Below are 18,152 nucleotides of genomic sequence, written 5' to 3'. Positions count from 1 at the left end.
AGGGCCAGATAAAAATGAACTACGTAAATATCCTATCAAAGCCTGTTGCATCGTTGGTGGATCATGGCAGAATCTTACATTTAGTGGCTCTTGTGCATTCTGGCTGAACCGGTAAAAGTACTGGCTGATTGGCATCTCTTATGTACCAAATCTTTCCATTGTCATCAGGGTAGCATCTGAGCAAAATTACAAGTGGTTGTTCTTGCTGCTTGCTTCTGCTCACTCCGCTCACGCTTGTTCTGTTAGGGCTGCCAACCTCGAGGTGTGTCCCAGAGTTCTGGAATTACGACTCATCTCCAGACTACAGAGATCTGTTCTCCTGAAGGAAGTGGCAACTTCAGAGGGTGTACTCTATAGCATCCCGTCCCTGCTGAGCTCCTGCCTCAGACTCCGCCCTCCCTCAGCCCCACCCCTAATCTCCCAATCTGGAGTTGCCAACCATATCTACCGTGTAGCTTGCTGGTATATAACACACCAACAGTGATCGGGGGGGGGGGGACTGTGGACAGAGGCAGCAGCCCCTCCCTCCTGCAAGAGCAAAACCTTGTGGACATTCGAGGACCCCTGTTTGCCCCTCCCATCTGAATTCCTTACTGAGAATAATAATAGGCAACAGTGAGCATATGGCAATCCCATTAAAACAAAGAAGCAGGCTGTAGAACAATCTAAACACGTATTGACCAACATCAGGAATGGAGTTCTGAAAGCAAGCCATGCATCAGGTTGCCAACTCTCTCGGTGTGGTAAGGCTCCTGTGTCTTTGAAAGCTGCAACGCCAGACAGCAGATTCGTAGGCAAAGCTACCACTGTCACTACATGCCCAGGACAGGTAAGCTGTGCCGGTCAAAGCACTGCCTGTAATGGGGGAGGAGCCAAGCTGGAACCAGAAAGGAAGCAACCTCAGCCACTAGATGCCCTCTGCAGACAGCAATCGGGTTGTAAGTTCAGCAGGTGATGGATGCTCTACCTCCTGGCCTCTGCCCCTGTCAGAGGGCTGCCTGCAAAGAGCCAAACGACACAGAGGGACAGTAATGAATACTGATATGTAGAGGGTCCAGTAGCACCTTTAAGACTAACCAACTTTATTGTAGCATAAGCTTTCGAGAACCACAACCCTCTTCGCCAGATGCATGGAGCTGTGGTTCTCGAAAGCTTATGCTACAATAAAGTCGGTTAGTCTTAAAGGTGCTACTGGACTCTTTTCTATTTTGCAAGTACAGACTAACACGGCTAACTCCTCTGGATCTATAAATACTGATAGGGTGTCAGCTATAGATTTAAGACAGTGGTACTCACCAGGGGCTCTACTAGCTCCTATAACTACACCTTCCCCCTTTGGGGAACCCAACTTTTTAGGATTCAGGTGTTGGGGGAGATTGCATAGTCACTGGGCCAGTACTTACTCCTCCCTCGTAGGGACCTGCATTGGTAATGCTCTCTGCAGTTTCTCTTTGGGATGCTCTAATGGTCATTGATCTTGCAAGTCAAAAGCCATCACAATGGCCTGGCCAGCAATAAGAACAGTTTGACTGACTGACAGTCACTCATCAATTGTGCTCCCTGACTCCTCCACTTGCACATAGGGTTTCACTGATGTGATATTCTTCTGATATTATGATGTTCTTCTGTTGGGATGTCTCCCCTTTGCACACTGCATGTGCTTCTCACATGCCCCTTCGTGTGAGAAATGCCGCTGGCAACGGCTGAGGGAGGGACAGTTGTTGAGCCAATATACAGGTGGTACATGTTGGGAGGGTGAGGGCAGAGGGAGAGAGGTTTGCATTTGCAACAGTCTGCTTCAGAGGCAGGAAATCTCCTTTCCTTGCTTACTCTTTGCATCCCCAGAGCAAGATTCAGGACCAACGGCATCTTAAAGACCAACAAAATTTTCTGAGTATAAGCTTTCGAGAGTCAAAGAAGGCTGATTCCGCACATGTTGGATAATGCACTTTCAATGCACTTTATCAATCATTTGAGGTGGATTTTTTGTTCCGCACACAAAAAAAATCCGTTCCAAATGATCTATAAAGAGGATTGGAAGTGCATTATCCAACGTGTGCGGAATCAGCCGTAGGCAACTTTGACTCTCGAAAGCTTATACTCTAGAACTCTTGTGGGTCTTTAAGATGCCACTGGATTTGAAACTTGAGCTGATTCCACACACGGTGGATAATGCACTTTCAATGCACTTTAGCAATCATTTGGAAGTGGATTTTTTGTTTCACACAAGAAAAATTTAGTTCCAAATGATCTCTAAATAGGATTGGAAGTGCATTATCCCATGTGTGCGGAATCTGCTCTTCTCCTGCAGACCGCCACAGCCACTCACCTGAAATTATCCAGTTATTCAGGTCAATATATCCTGAAGCTGAGCACCGGCTGAGCAGAACTGTATTTATGAGATAGTTTCAACTAGGTAGCCGTGTCGGTCTGCAGTAGAACAGCAGGATTTGGGTCCAGCGGCACCTTAGAGACCAATGAGATTTTCAAGGCAGAAGCTTTCAAGATCCAGAGATCTGAAGAAGGGAGCTCTGACTCTTTAAGATTATCCCCTGGTCTCTAAGGTGCCGCTGGACCCAAATCCTGCCATTTACAAGATGCGCTCACAACACTTGTTCTGCTCCTTGGCTATTCGTGCGAAAGGCTCTCTTTTCTCTGCAAATGCGTATCCTCTGTAGTTCCCATCACTAAAGTCTCCTGATGGCTGCTTCACATGAAGCCCAAGAGGTATTACCCTTGTGGTGTGCATCGTCTCATTGGATACATGGATGGCCTGGCTGGGGTTTGTATAAGATGTGCTGTGATTCACTACACAGTTAATTGGTCATTTAAAGTTTGCTTAGGCTGTGTGTGCTGGTGGAAGGGAAGTGGGGGGGGGGGCTTTGTTTTTATTCCCATGGGATTCAGTGGGAGTGTTCAGACTGGAGCCAGCACAGTGAGAGCAACATGTGGTCTGGCTGGGCTTAAGATACAAGCTGATTCCTGCCCCTCCTCTACCTACACTTGCCATTTGTTCACCCACAACAGGTAAACACCCACCCTTGGCACCAATCTCTCACCCTTGAGAAATGGAGAAAAATGGCCTGAAAATAGCCTCCATGGTGACACTCTAGGAATTTCCCTGTGTCTCTATGGTCTATACTGTAGAGATTAGGGGAAATTGCTAGAGTGTCGCCCAGAAGTGATGTCACATCCCTCCCAAACTCCACTTTCCCCAGGCACCACCCTCAAAATCTCTTGGCATTTGCCAAGGTAGTGCTGGCAAATCTACCCTTGGCACATCCCTGGTGGCATACTTTCCTGGCACGTAGGCTGGGGCACATTCATGCCAGCACTGGGTTTATACCTCAGTGACACAATATGCTAGCATTGCTCCATACACTCATTAGTGTATTGCTGCATTGCGTAAGTATGGTGCGTCATTCCTATCCTAAACAGCTGGCAGACTGCATCCTAAATAACTTTAAAATACATGCCACTTATATTTAGCTTTTATGTTTCATTTTTGATGCCTGTCTCTAAAATAGCCTTAGTCCTTCTGCCATTCGATTTTTAGCTAAAAGATTACCTTGTACTGAAAGAGGTTGGGTTATGCTTAGTTTGCATCCTCAGAGAGTTGACAGCGTTTCGTACATATTGCTTTACTTTTCTCTGGTTTCCATCGTCATTGCAATAAATGTTATATTACTATAACTTTAAGAACATAAGAAGAGCCATGCTGGCCCATCTAGTCTAGAGATTAAGTCAAGGGTCACTGCCCCTCTGGTCAGCTTTGTGACCAGCTGTTTTAGGGCACAGTCATTTAAGATATCTAGAATTTTTACCTCTTTAGCATGACTGGAAAACTGCTTCATCCAGTCAATATGAGGCTAGTTAAAGCCACCCATTACTACAACGCCCTCTCTTTTAGATGCCTTCCTGACTTCATTCTCCAACTCAAGATCACCTTGGGCTTTGATTAAAACCAACTTTGATTTGATTTAAGCCCATGATTTAAGCCCAGTGGAAAACTGGGGCAGCAGCTGCCCTGGGTCCCCTGCTGGGGGGCTTAAACAATCCATGGCTTGACCACTCAATGGAAGGGGAGGAGAAGAAGAAGAGCAGGTTCCCACTGCTGCCATCACTCACACTCACCCCATCTGGACCTCAGGCACCCAGCTCCATGGTGCTGGCTACCTCCTGCCGAACACAGGACAAGGGCCTTCTCTTGGTCCCAGCTGTGCTGGGCTGGCAGCGATTCTAGAGCCCCATCCTGGACTCATCAGATCTCAAAAGCTAAGATTAGTACCCAAATCAAGGTTTTGGTACTAACCTATAAAGCCCTATGAGGACTGGGACCAGCATATCTGTGGGACCGCCTCTCCCTATATGTACCCCAGAGGATGCTCCGATCAGGTGATAAACAACTATTGGTGGTCCCTGGCCCCAGGGGGGCCCACCTGGCCTCGACCAGAGCCAGGGCCTTTTCGGTCCTGGCTCCAACCTGGTGGAACTTTCTGTCTAGTGAGACCAGGGCCCAGCTGGATTTACTATCCTTCCACCAGGCCTGTAAGACAGAGATGTTCCGCCAGGCATATGGTTGGGGATAGGCTAGACCTCCACCGACCTGAATAGGGAAGGGAAGGGAAAATCAGATCGCTCCCTACTAGAGGCATTCACCATCTAGTTTGTTAAATGGTTTAAACTGTTTTAAGGTGTAAGTTTTATTAAAAAAATATTTTTATTGATGTAATCCGCCCTGAGCCTGCTTGTGCGGGGAGGGCAGAATAAAAATCGAAAGTAATAAATAATAAGGTCGGCCTTGGTTAGTAACTGGATGGGAGACCTCCAAGTAAGACCAGGGTTGCAGAGGCAGGCAATGGCAAACCTCCTCTGTTAGTCTCTTGCCATAAAAATCTCCACCAGGGGTCGCCATAAGTCAGCTATGACTTAAGGGCACTCCACCACCACCACCACCACTCAGAATTACTAAGACTGCCCCTGTTTAAGCCACCCTGGGCATCCCATATAAGATGGGAAGGTGGAAAAGAAATATTTTAGTAAACGTAAGCTAAACAAACAGACAAAGTATAACCAGCACTGTGTTGCCCCTTTCTAGCGATGTGAGTGGCGGGTAATTATAAATTAGCTGAGCAATGCTCACCCTCCAACAAAACCCCACCACCTTTCATATAGGCCACACTCACGGTGGGAGGGAGAAACGCTTTGCAGCAGACGGCAGAAGAGTCAGCAAGGAAGCCAGCTTCCCCTTCTGTTGCCAAATTTCTCCAGTCCATTTTGTCTTCTGTAACAAGGTACACTCCCAGGAAGGTCCCTGCAGGTTTGCTTTAAAGAGGCTCGACAGTAATTCCGCTGCTCCATCTGTGTGTGCCAGAAAGCCACTTGGCTGCAGTCCGAGATTTGCACGCCGCCGCTACCGAGAAGAAACTAATATCGTCCCTGGTGCCTTGTTGCTCTTTTCTCTCACCGTTTAGATCGAGGGCCGTGCTTTCTGCCTCAGCCATGCTGGTTCACCTGGATAATAAATTATCACCCCCTTCCTGGTAGCTCCACAACTTTCTACCTTTCCTCTTTAAAATAAGGCAGACCGGGAGGGCAGCTCTTCAATTGACAGACCGTTGCTACCACATCAATTAAATTGCAATACTAAATTTTAAAAAATACATACATATGGATACACACTGCACATCCCAAGCCAGCTGTTTGCCACAATAAGGCTCTGGTTTATTTTTGACAATAAAAGTGTAATGAAAGTTAAATTAACAGTGTAAAATATGTAACGGCTGGGCCGTAAACGCTGCATACTAATCGCTGCCTTTCCCTTTCCTTTGCTCCCCCGGTCTCCCTCTTTTCCTCCTGAGGTTTCAGTAATTTGCTTGCGATCATATAAACAGCGATGCCGTTATGAATTTAGCAACCATCCTGCTGGCAGCGATATAATAAGTGAATTGTGCCGCATTTTCAGATGATTAAAAACAGAATCAGCGTTTTTCAAATTATCTCGGAGGGGGGACAAAATAATGGCAGCCCGGCTCTCAACTGTCAACTCCTCTGTTGTTTTTTTTATGGAATAAAATAAAAATAATGATGATAACAATGAAACATAGGATGTGGATTTCAGGCGGGTGGTGATTTGCCAGTTGTGTTTGACATTCCTAATTGCTGCCTTTCATAAAAGACTCGCTCTGCTGTTTGCTATCTACTCTTTTCTCTCTCTCTCTTTCTCTCTCTTTTTTGAGCTATGACTAGTAACAAACTTCTGCATGCATTTATAATTGACACATAGTCAAACAAATGCAAACAGTAGCAGAAAAACATCGATCAACCTAATAAAATTTGGCTTCCAATGACAGACCTGTAACATAGGTTAGTTCAGGGCTTTTTTTCTGGGAAAAGAGGTGGTGAAACTCAGTGGGTTGCCCTAAGAGAAAATGGTCACATGGCTGGTGGCCCCGCCTCCTGATCTCCAGACAGAGGAGAGTTTAGATTGCCCTCCGTGCTGCTCGGAGGGCAATCTAAACTCCCCTCTGTCTGGAGATCAGGGGGCGGGGCCACCAGCCATGTGACCATTTTCAAGAGGTTCCAGAACTCCGTTCCACCGCATTCCCGCTTAAAAAAAGCCCTGGGTTAGTTTGGTTTTAGGTGGGTCTGCAGTCAAAGAGCAGGATTTGAGTCCAGTGGCACCTTAGAGACCAACAAGATTTTCAGGGTATGAGCTTTTGAGAGTCAGAGCTACTTTCTTCAGACACAAGTAAGAAGGGAGGCTTCTTTCTATTTCCCACCCCACATGTCATGCTGTATTTGGTTATTCTTCAGGAATATCTGCATTTCTGAACAACCCATTTATTTGGCACACAGGAAATCCTCTTGTTATAAGCAATGAAATAGGTTCACATGTCGGAGTCATTAATCCCTTTGCTTCTAAAGGCCAAGGTGGGATCGCTGGGGTGATTGTCTAACCTCTCTTGATAGGGTTGCTTAAAAAATCATAGCGAACACTCCAAAATGCACTTCATTTTTGGAGAATTTAATGTTGAAAATACAGCAAAGCAGGACTTCCATTAGGGTTGCCAGCTCCAAGTTGAAGCCTGGAGATAGCAGGTTTTAGGGAAGGAAAGGACCTCGGTATTGGATGGATGGGTGGATGGATGGGTGGATGGATGGATGGAAGACTGATGTGAGATATTGCATAGAAAGGTAATGTTAGCTTTTTTTCTCAAAAAATCACAATGGACTCATCATATTATTCCTTTACGTACATATAGCATCATCAGTGTGCATGCCATTTTGCCAGAAGAGCAAAAATCAAAGACGGATCCCTTTCCCAAGACACTTACACACTAAAGTTTGACCATTGTAAATGAGGGACAGAAGGAGGTGAAGGAGAGGGAAAAGATATCCAGGGAGGAATGGAAACACTGTGTGTGTCTTTAGGTATCTTTTGGCTGCGGACGTGGACTAAGCGTTTAATCTGAAGACTTCATGGAATATTTGAGACAGACCATTTCATCACACGGCAACGTTAACCGTGTTCCACCATGATTGTGAGACTCTGCTCAGAATTCGGTAATTCTCGCATTCCCAATCACTTCTTTGTATTTCTTTGTGTTTTTCTAGGTGTCCTGTCCCTGGCTGTGTTGGGCTGGGACACATCAGTGGTAAATATGCCTCTCATCGCAGTGCCTCGGGATGTCCCCTTGCAGCCCGAAGGCAGAAAGAAGGGTCTCTCAATGGCTCGTCCTTTTCATGGAAGTCACTAAAGAATGAGGGACCCACCTGCCCAACCCCAGGTTGTGATGGCTCAGGTCATGCAAATGGAAGCTTCCTCACCCACAGAAGGTATGCATGCAGCATCACCAGCACAGGCAAGAGGTAGTGGCGAGATCAGTGTCACAAAACTATCTTGCTGTTTATGCAACAACCTGAAGCACATTGGACCATGCTAAAACATTCTTGGCCTTCTGTGCAGTCCTCCAGTTTGCGTAAAGGGATGACAGAAGGGGGGCAGGAACCCATCCTGAGTCGGTCCGTCCCAAATAGCTGGATCCAGTTATGCACTTTTCATCCATGACCTGCCCCTTGTGAAGTACAGAGAAAGGCCACATCTAAATGATGTGCTTCTGCAAAAATCACCGGGTCTAGAGTACCTCAAGAGAGCATGCTTACATCACACACAAAGGGGAGTAGCCATGTTGGCCTGCTGTAGAAAAGCAAGATACAAATCCAGTAGCACCATAAAGCTCAACAACATCTCCAAGCTATGAATCTTCAAGAGTCAAAACTGCCTTCATCAGATACTTCGTCAGACATCTGACAAAGGGAGCATTGACTCTTGAAAGCTTACACCAAGGAAATCATGTTGGTCTTTAAGGTGCTACTGGATTCAAATCGTGCTTTTCACACACACACACACACACACCTCCTACACTTGTACAGTTTGTGGGTTCAGTTTCAGAGGCCGGGAATGTCCACAGTTTAATATTCTCAGACATAGGGATAGCCCTTGTCTTGGATCCTATGAACATATTCCATGAGCACTAGATAGCCTCTACCACATAGCATGTTTCCGGTTGTGCTAGCGGTTCCATTTGTGCAAGCTCAATAGTTTTAGTGGGTCTTTGCACTAATGGAGGTGTTAATGCCAAAGTAAACATGCTCAGCAGCAGAGGCTATCTAGATCATAGGTTCCAAGCAGAGATGGGCATGAACCGGAAAAAACCCGAACTGTGCGGTTCGTGGTTCGTTGCATTTCATGAACCATGAACTTTCACGAACCTGCCCTAGTTTGCGAACCGGTTCATTTGGCTTATGAAAACGTCACATCCAGGTCAGCAAATCATCACTTCCGGATCAGTAGAAGGTCTGCAGGAAGTCCATTCCCTGTTGTCTAGGAAACTGATTGATTGGCGCCAGGCTGTCTGCAGTGATGAGCCAAAAAATGATCCAAACAAACCAGCCTAAAATTCGTAGCAGTTCGTCAGAAATGGGCTCTGACAAACCACCAGTTCGCGAACCACAAACCGGCCTAGTTCATGCCGAACTTTGGTTCGTATTTCGGTTCGTGCCCATCTCTAGTTCCAAGGCTATGTATGTACAGTTTGTATGCTTCTGGAGTGCAGTACCCACATGTCAGCAAAAGTGCACAGGCGGGAGGTGTTTATTTATTTACTTATTTAAAACATTTCTTTGCCACCTTTCCACCCAGTTCATGGTCCCCAAGTCAGTGAACATTAAACTGTTAAAACGTTAAAGCATAAAAACATTTCAGGTCTTGAAAAAGCATTTAAAATACAAATATAAAACATTTAAAGATATTTAGAACAAATAAAACCTATAAACACAGGTATGGCCTTGTACACTCAGTTGCAAGTTTAGGAGTCAAGGCTGGCTTCCCCCTACATGTGCTAGCTTGTTCCTGTATACGTCTGTGTGTACAGTCTAGGAGCCAAGCTACAAGTGACGAATGACACTTGCCTGGCAAGTGAACAGACTCAAATGGAGCGCAAGTGAACAGCAAGTGAACGGAGGAATACACGTGAGTCTGTTCGCTTTCCAGGCAAGTGTCATTTGTCACTTGTAGCTTGTCTCTAAGTATCTGTCCCCCCCAACCCCACCCAGACCTCTGCTCTACTCCATCTTTAAACCAGGGGTTAGCATCCTTTTGTCATTAACTACTTTATCATTAACTACCCAAACTACTTGTAAAGTCAGAGCAAGAGATCAACAAAGAACCAATATAAGAAAGTCTGCTTGCATAGCTGAGACTACACAATTACATTACTGATAAATGACTTGTTGATTGGTATTATTTTCACAACACATACACTGGATGTTACAAGTCTTTTATTAAGAAGTGGCATGGGAGGATTCACAGTAAGTCATAAATATACACAGGCGCACCCCTGCTCGATTGTTTTAGTGCTCCGGCATAAATGTGTCCATGATCTGCATTTGGATTATTGTCAGCTGTTTACTTTTGTCCTTTGTCTTTCCATGAAGCATCCCTGAGAAGCCCTTTAGCCCGATAAAATCTCCGCCTGCTGTTCCGTTCACTTGCTGGTTATTCTAGCATCCTACCTACTCTTACAATATACCTTAACTTAAAGACCAGATTATCTTTTTTTAAAGAGTCATGGTGAGTTCTGTACTGAGCCACCTCTAAAGCCGTAGGTTGCAGACACCTGGTTTAAACTACAATTTGGAGAAATTATCTTGTCATATAAGCCAAATATAAAACCTGCCAAAGCATCAAATTTCAGAAGATGTGACAGACTAGATACAATGAACAGCAAGAAAGGGGGATCACATATAATGCTTTGATTTAGTCCAGAAGAATACAATGGGTTATCTGCCAGAAATGCAGGTTTTAGGATCAAGATCTCTTCAGGTTTATGGGACATAAAATGTGCTCTTTGATTAAAATCCTCATTTTATAGCTGAATCTTTTATGGGGCAACCTGCAAGGGAATTTCTTCTCTCATATACAACTATCATTTTTTTAAAGAACTATTCAAACACAAGCTTGTCCAAATGATGGTGAATTCCTGATGGGTGCATAAAAATATACTGCTTATAGAGTCAGCTTGGAAGAAGAAAAAACCCATTGTCTCTGGGAAATGAGTTTACGATGAAAATAAAATAGCTGTTTTCTTTTGGTAATTTCCCCCCACTGAAAAAGAAAGGGGAAATAAAATAGAGAGAAACAGTTCTTCCTTCTCCCAGACAAACATTTCCCAAAGCATTGTCAGGCATAGTTTTGTAAACTTTCATAAATGCTTTTAAATACTAAAATGGAGAGGGGAAGAAATATTAAACATTTTAAAGGGGGGAAAAACTCCAAATATCTCCTAGTTTCAATTGTTTGGGTTGAAATGTGTGTCTTCAGCAAAGTTGAACTCCAGAACAAAAACTTTAGTTAAAAACAGATGTGATAGAAGATCACAGATCTCTATCAAGTTGTGAAAAGTAAATTGTACATACACACAGCCCTGATAAAGATTACGAGTAGAGTTAGGGATCTGAAACATGGGCTGTTTCCACACTGCTTACCTTCCCTCGGAACGACCCGAAATACTGTGCAAAAAACGCAGAAGTTCATGTTTTCTCGTGTGAAATTTGCACAATGTCACTCAAATCTTGCACAAGAAAACGCAATCTTCCGAGGTCTTTCCGAGGGAAGGTAAGCAGTGTGAGAATGGCCCTGGCTGCCTGCATGCAATTTACCGTCTGCAGACGAATGGTGATCCGTGGTCTCGATTCTATCAGTTTTAGCCATCACATTGGTCATCACAGGTAGCTGTGCTGGTCTGCTGTAGAACAGCAGGATTTGAGTCCAGTGGCATCTTAGAGCCAACAAGATTTTCAGGGTCTAAGCTCAAGAGACAAAGCTCCCTTCTTCAGATACTTCTTCAGATTGTGCACATATTCATTTATCTTGTTTGGCACTATCGTTTCTTCTGTTTGTTGCTATTTCCTCCAAAATTATGCTTCCCGCTTCATCCTGAATTGGTCATATGGATTATTCCACTCAGTCAGGAATCACACAACAACAACAACAACTGTACTTATATACTGCCCTTCTGGCAGATTAGCGTCCCACTCAAAGCAATGAACAATGTCAGTGTTGGGGCTGAGAAGAGTGGCTTATCCAAGCCACCTGCTGAGCTCATGGCAGGAGTGGGAGTCAAACCAGCAGAGCGCTGACTTGCAACCCAACCACTTAACTACTATGCTACAGCAGCTCTTCTAGACAGATTGGTGCCCCACTCAGAGCAGTGAACAGAGTCATTGTTATCATTATTCCCCCAATACAGAGGGGGAGGTGGGATTGAGAGGAGTGACTTACCTGAGTCCACCTGCTGAATTTTGGCAATAGCAGGATTAAAACTACCAAAGTGCTGATTCGCAGCCCAACCACTTAACCACTATGCTACACCAGCTGGTGTCACACAATCCTACAGGTGATGTGATAACATCTCACAATATAAAACCATGTGGATCAACACAACTAATAAGATTTGGCTATGTGATGATGTCACTAGGAGCAAATAAAGGTTATTGAGAGGGAAGGAAAATGAAGACTATTTTTAAAATTTCGTTTGTAGTTCACCTTTCTCACAGACACGCTCTATAAAAGAAGAAGTTACACAAGAAGTTGTGGAAAATGGTGGCCGATTTCTGCTAAGCCTTAATTACAGTCTGGTTTAAGTTAATTCTAGAATGTGTAATGAAACTTACATTTCTTGATTTTTTAGCCTATCTGGGTGTCCCAGAGCTACTTTTGCTGGAAAAAAGGGGAAAATCTCAGGGGATGAAATTCTCAACACTAAATTCAAGACCAGCGATGGTAAGAGAATTAGATTCGTAGCTGTGCATATTTAGTGTGTGTATCTATTATACTGTTAACTTTACCATTGGCCCAAGACTATATTCCAGTAAAGATCCTGCCTCCCAGCTAAGATCTGCCTCACAAGCCCTGCTCTCCGGGCCCTGGCCTTCAGAACGTGGCAGGCAGCAACCAGAGACAGGGCCTTTTCAGTAGTGGCACCTTATTTGTGGAATGCCTTTTCCCCTCGAGGCTTACACGGCACCTACGTTGCTCTCTTTTAGGTGCCAGGCAAAAATGTTTCTATTCACCGAAGCATAAAATTAAGTGGTTGATCTTGATTTTTCTGTGATTCGATTAACTCCATCTTCTTCCCAGCGTCCCTTGCTCTAATAGGTGATCTGTTTGTAAATTCATCAGCCTAGACTTGTAGCAAGATCAGTTTAAAATGTGCTGTCTTTCACCTTAGTCGTCTGCACATGACATTGTCGAAGCGTGAAAGCCTGCAACGTTTAAAACCAGCTGCTAGGTCCAATCTGATACACAGTTCCATCTGTTCTGATTCTTTCTGTGTGTCAGAGGAGGAAAGTGTCTGAAACACTGCTCCCTTTCACTCTTGCAGTTCTAGAGAACGATGAAGAAATTAAGCAGTTAAACAAAGAAATTAGTGAGCTTAATGAGTCCAACACTGAGATGGAAGCGGCCATGGTAAAGCTACAGTCGCAGGTACGTGCTTTTGGTCATTTGAACTACTCCTCTAGAGCAATCTAGTGGTTAGAGGGTCAGACTAGGATCTGGAAGACCCAAGCTTGAATCAGATTGAAAGACTGATGGATGACCTTGGACCATCTGCTCTCTCTCTCAGCCTACTCTATAAGCTAAGTTACGAGCTTCCTTAGATCCCCACTGGGGAAAACAGTAGGGTATAAATAAATAAAGTCATTGAAATAGACTGGTACGCTGCCTTAGTTGGACAAAATGTGGCTGGGTCTCCTCAGGGCCGGCACCACCATTGAGGCGGTGAGGCGGGGGCCATGGGCGCCGCGGGGCTGGAGGGGGTGCCAGAGGGGGTGCTGGGGGTGGAGGCGCACCACGGAGCTGGCGTGCCTGCCTCACGCCACCGCCACCGCCAGCCAGCCCCACACCACCGCTGCTGCTGCCGCCGCCACACGCCCCTGGGCAGGCGCAGCAACTGCGGGCCAGGGACAGCAGGCAGCCGGGGCAGCGTGTGGAGCGCGGGCAGCCTCCTCGCGCCACCCCAGCCACCCGCCAGCCAATGGCCCCGCCTTTACTGCGTGATGATGTCATCACGTGATGATGTCATCACACAGTCCCCGGGCGCGGGTGCGATGTGCGTGCGCACGGGTAGCCACAGGCGCCAGAAACCCAGTTCCTCTGCTCTCTGCAAGCAGGCACAAACAAGCCCCCATCTTATTTATTTATTTTATTTCACTTATGTCATTTATAGTCCACCTTCTCACTGAGACTCAAGGCGGATTACATAGTGTGAGATTAGTACAGTCAGTAACAAGGACATTTCAATAAACAGTGCCATAGGGTAAATAAATGCAAGTTTACAAAGACAAAACATTAGAAAAAAACCAATATGGCGTTGAAGAAATGTTGGAATAGAGCATAAGCAATTCTTGGACTGGCATTAGACAACATAGAACAACCCAGTAAGGTCATACTTAGAGCAACAGGTAGTACATAGGAGCACATACTTAAAGCAATAGATAGTACGTACGGCAACATAATGGTGAAGTAAGTGAACTTCGGATTTCAGCTTAGTGATCTGGGAGCTGTAGGAACAGATCTTCCTGGCATATTTGAATGGAAATGCTAGCCACTCGGGGCCTCAGAGCCAAGCTACAAGTGATGCCTGACACAGGTTGGACACTTGTCAGCTTCCCTCAAGTTTTGATGGGAAATGCAGGCGTCCTGGTTTTACAGCTTGGCTCTCCATTACAGCTGCAAGACCAGGATGCCTACATTTCCCATCAAAACTTGAGGGAAGCTGACAAGTGTCCAACCTGTGTCAGGCGTCACTTGTAGCTTGGCTCTCAGTTTGTTTTGGAGCCACGATGCAGAGGGCTGAAGGAGTTTCACCAATGACAACCTTCCTGCCCCACCTACCCCTTGTACAGAAGTTTAACGTCCTCTGTTTCTGTCTTTTTGTCCCTTGTAGGTCTAATAACACCACAAGGGGATCAGTTTTGATCAGGAAAACTGTAGGGAAGGAAGAATTAAACCCTCTTCCGCACTACTGCTACCATGTAGCACATCTCAAATTGGGACCTCAGGCAGCAGTTATTAAAATACCTTTTAAAAAATGTTGGGAAGATCCGATCATATATCTCCTGACATCTTATCTAGTTAGATCCTTAGAGGCCCAATTTGCAGTAAAACATGCAAAGCGCTGGTGTAGGAATGAGAAGCAGTACTTAACATTCTAGCGTGTGCATGGAAGGAAGGATATTGCAAGGACCCCTGAGTGTGATATATCTCTGTGCATCTGCACACCAGAGGGAAGGGAACTCATGTCCATGAGGACCAAGCCAATAACCGTGAGGGTTGAGATCAGATTCCGCCAATACCACATCAGTGTCCCCCTAGTGTACTGGCTTACTTTTCCCCCTAGGAACAAAAGGCAACATTTGATGTAATGTTTTTTTTGCAGCCCGCCCACTGCAGAGGTTAGCCTATCCTGATAGGGTTGCCAGGTCTCCTTATCCTCTCAGCGGGGGGGGGGGGGGGGCGGGGCGGGTAGGCTGACACTCACCTTTCTTGGTGTGTTCATGTGCACACAAAGTATGAGAGCGCTCCTGGGCGGCATAGTGATGTCATTGCCGGGGAGTGATGTCATCACACAGGGCTCAGGAGCTCTCCTGCACATCACAGCGAGCCAGTCGGGGCCCCGAATTGGCCCAGTTCAGCCCGTTTGGGACCCAAATCAGCCTGCTGCAAAGAGCAGGAGCCCTCCCAAGGTGGCATGATGGTGTCACTTCCAGTAAGTGACATCATTGCACCACCGTGGGAGCATGCCTGGTGGGCCTGTTCCCCTACCTTTCCTCCCACTGGCCAGATGAGTGGCGGTGGGGGAGTAGAGGGTGGGAGTAAAAGTAAGTGGGCCCCTTTGCGGCCATTTTCAGCCCCTTTTTGCCATTTTGGGCCCACTTTCGGCCCTGAATGGCCAGGATTGGGTCCAAAACAGCCAGGATAGGTGATGTCAGGGGGTGTGGCATATGCAAATCAGTTATGCTAATGACACACTTCCGGTGATGGCAAGGGGCATGGCATATGCTAATGAGTTGTGCTAATGAGTTCCTCCAGCTCTTTTTCTACGAAATGACCCCTGCTTATATCATTAACCTTTGTTGATACATGAAAACATGAAGCAGGCCGAGGTCTTTCTCATCACCTGCTGCCTGGTCCTTTTCACTGGAGATTGAACCCGGGACTTTCTGTTTGCCAAGCAGATGCTCTGCCGCTGAGCCACACCCCTCCACCTTAAGAGTTCTGTTTTGATTTGGAATACTTTGGGCACCAGCCCTTTCCCTTCTGATCAACGTTGCTTCCCCCCTACAGATCTCAAGCATGGAGAAGAACCTCAAGAACATTGAGGAGGAGAACAAGATTATAGAGGAGCAGAACGAAGCCCTCTTCCTTGAGCTCTCAGGGCTGAGCCAGACTCTCATCCAAAGTCTCGCCAATATCCGCCTTCCACACATGGTGAGGAGCTCGCGTGCGTGAGCGGTTTTGCACATAACTAAAGAATGGAAGAGAAAGAGCCGAAAGGCTCTGGGTTGGATTCTGAAGGTCTGTTCCACCACTGATGCAAGGAGTCTTTTTCTGGTGCAATGGCAGGGCTTTTTTTCAGCGGGGATGCGGTGGAACGGAGTTCCGGAACCTCTTGAAAATGGTTGCGTGGCTGGTGGCCCCGCCCCCTGATCTCTAGCCAGAGGGGAGTTTAGATTGCCTTCTGCGCCGCTGAGTGGCACGGAGGGCAATCTAAACTCCCCTCTGTCTGGAGATCAGGAGGTGAGGCCACCAGCCATGTGACCATTTTCGCCGAGGGCAATTTATACTTTTAAAAACTCCCCCCTTCCAGCTGACCCAAAGTGACGTCATTGGTCCTGGGAGCGTGGTACCACATGGTACCAGGGGCACCACCTCCCGCCAAGAGTTGCCCCCTGTGCTGGCAACCCACTGAGTTCCACCAGCTCTTTTCCCAGAAAAAGAGTCCTGCGCAAGGGTATTTCTCTTTGCCTTTTGCAGTTCCCTTTCCAATGTTTTTCAAGCAATCCGGACATTGACACAAAAGATTTTTGAGCCTCTTGCATCCACAGATGACTCCTTACACTGGAGAAAAGTGCCACTATCAGCAGAATGGATCCTACCCCATTAATTCTTTCTACCTTTCATCACATCTCAATAGAAAAAAAACACCCACTTTTATACGTAAGTGCCTAAAATTTGGACAAGTTAGACGCTTGAAAGCAAGGAAGTGCAAAATCAAACAAGGCCTGTGTTCATTGGCTAGTAAAATAGTCTTAACTCTGCCCTGCAATGTATAGTCCTAAAAGAGACATTAACTAGACGCCACATTAAGATTCTCAAAAGGCTAAACAAAACTCCAGCATGAAAGCCTACATGTTAATTTCAGTTCCTACATATTAACTGCATGGTCTTAAGCAGGGCTTTTTTTCTGGGAAAAGCGGTGGTGGAACTCAGTGGGTTGCCCTTGGAGAAAACGGTCACATGGCTGGTGGCCCCACCCCCTGATCTCCAGACAGAGGGGAGTTTAGATTGCCCTCCGCTCCGGCGCGGAAGGCAATCTAAACTCCCCTCTGTCTGGAGATCAGGGGGCGGGGCCACCAGCCATGTGACCATTTTCAAGAGGAGCCGGAACTCCATTCCACCGAGTTCCAGCTGAAAAAAAGCCCTGGTCTTAAGTAAAAAAAACAAACTGTGTGCACCTTCTTTTCTACCCCTCTGTACTTTTCATGGTTGCAGAGAAGTCACTCCCCTTTATTTCCTGGTTGCTTTTCCTTCCTCATATATAGCACTGTTGAATTAAAGCTACCATCTTTGCCAGAGAAGGCAGGGTCGGCATGGTTTTGTATTTCCTTTGGCATTTAAAATACATTAAGCCTTAACTCTGCTATGGCTGTTCTTTTTCACTACCAAATGTCCTGTATTATACATACACGAATGGTCCTTTCCAAATGCCTGTTTTGAAATGAAAAGTATTATGTGAAACTTCACTAGATCCTTCCCTTCCATCTTTTCACAAAGAGGCCCCTTTCCTCTTTCCTTTGCCTGCCTACAAATTCATTTCATAGGGAGCTTTGCTTAAGACTGCCTTCCTTATTTAGTAGGATGTGCAAAATCTCCGGGTCTGTGTGCTGTAATGGACTCCTTCAGGAATGTATCATTTAAAAAGGGCTGATGTTAGGATTTTCAGTTTTTAAACGGGTCCTTTTAGCTGTCCCTTTAATATCAATTTGACCTGCAGCAAGGATCAAGCAATGTTCTTTACCTGCAGGCCATGAAAAGCTTCAACTGCCCATTTCCACACATTTCTCCCCCTGTCCAGTTGGCAAGCCTAGAGGTATTAACACCCGTCATACATTTTAATACAGAGAACTGTGGCAGTTTGAAAATTATTGAAGAAAAACAAAAGAGGAGAGAAGTGACTATACCGGGGGGGAGGAGAGTTAAAGAAGAATTACTAAGCAATTATTCTATTTGATTATTCTATACAGTATTAAGTAATAGTTATTATGTGATATATAAGAATAGAAATTAATTAATTAATTATGTT

At 45.7% G+C, this 18,152-nt stretch overlaps 1 protein-coding gene across 1 annotated transcript in view; it reads left to right on the top strand.

The window, feature by feature from the left end:
* MYT1 (myelin transcription factor 1) overlaps positions 1 to 18,152 on the top strand; it is a 124,135-nt gene that overhangs the window by 102,275 nt on the left and 3,708 nt on the right. The window contains exons 19-22 of the mRNA XM_054980464.1: positions 7,618 to 7,839; positions 12,255 to 12,346; positions 12,948 to 13,051; positions 15,914 to 16,057. Of these exons, the coding sequence (XP_054836439.1) occupies positions 7,618 to 7,839; positions 12,255 to 12,346; positions 12,948 to 13,051; positions 15,914 to 16,057 (562 nt within the window). The remainder of the gene's footprint in view (positions 1 to 7,617; positions 7,840 to 12,254; positions 12,347 to 12,947; positions 13,052 to 15,913; positions 16,058 to 18,152) is intronic.

The sequence above is a fragment of the Eublepharis macularius genome, chromosome 5, assembly GCF_028583425.1.
Source record: "Eublepharis macularius isolate TG4126 chromosome 5, MPM_Emac_v1.0, whole genome shotgun sequence".
Classification (NCBI taxonomy): domain Eukaryota; kingdom Metazoa; phylum Chordata; class Lepidosauria; order Squamata; family Eublepharidae; genus Eublepharis; species Eublepharis macularius.
Note: the sequence above shows the minus strand (reverse complement) of the source record. Positions and strands in the feature narration are given on the sequence as shown.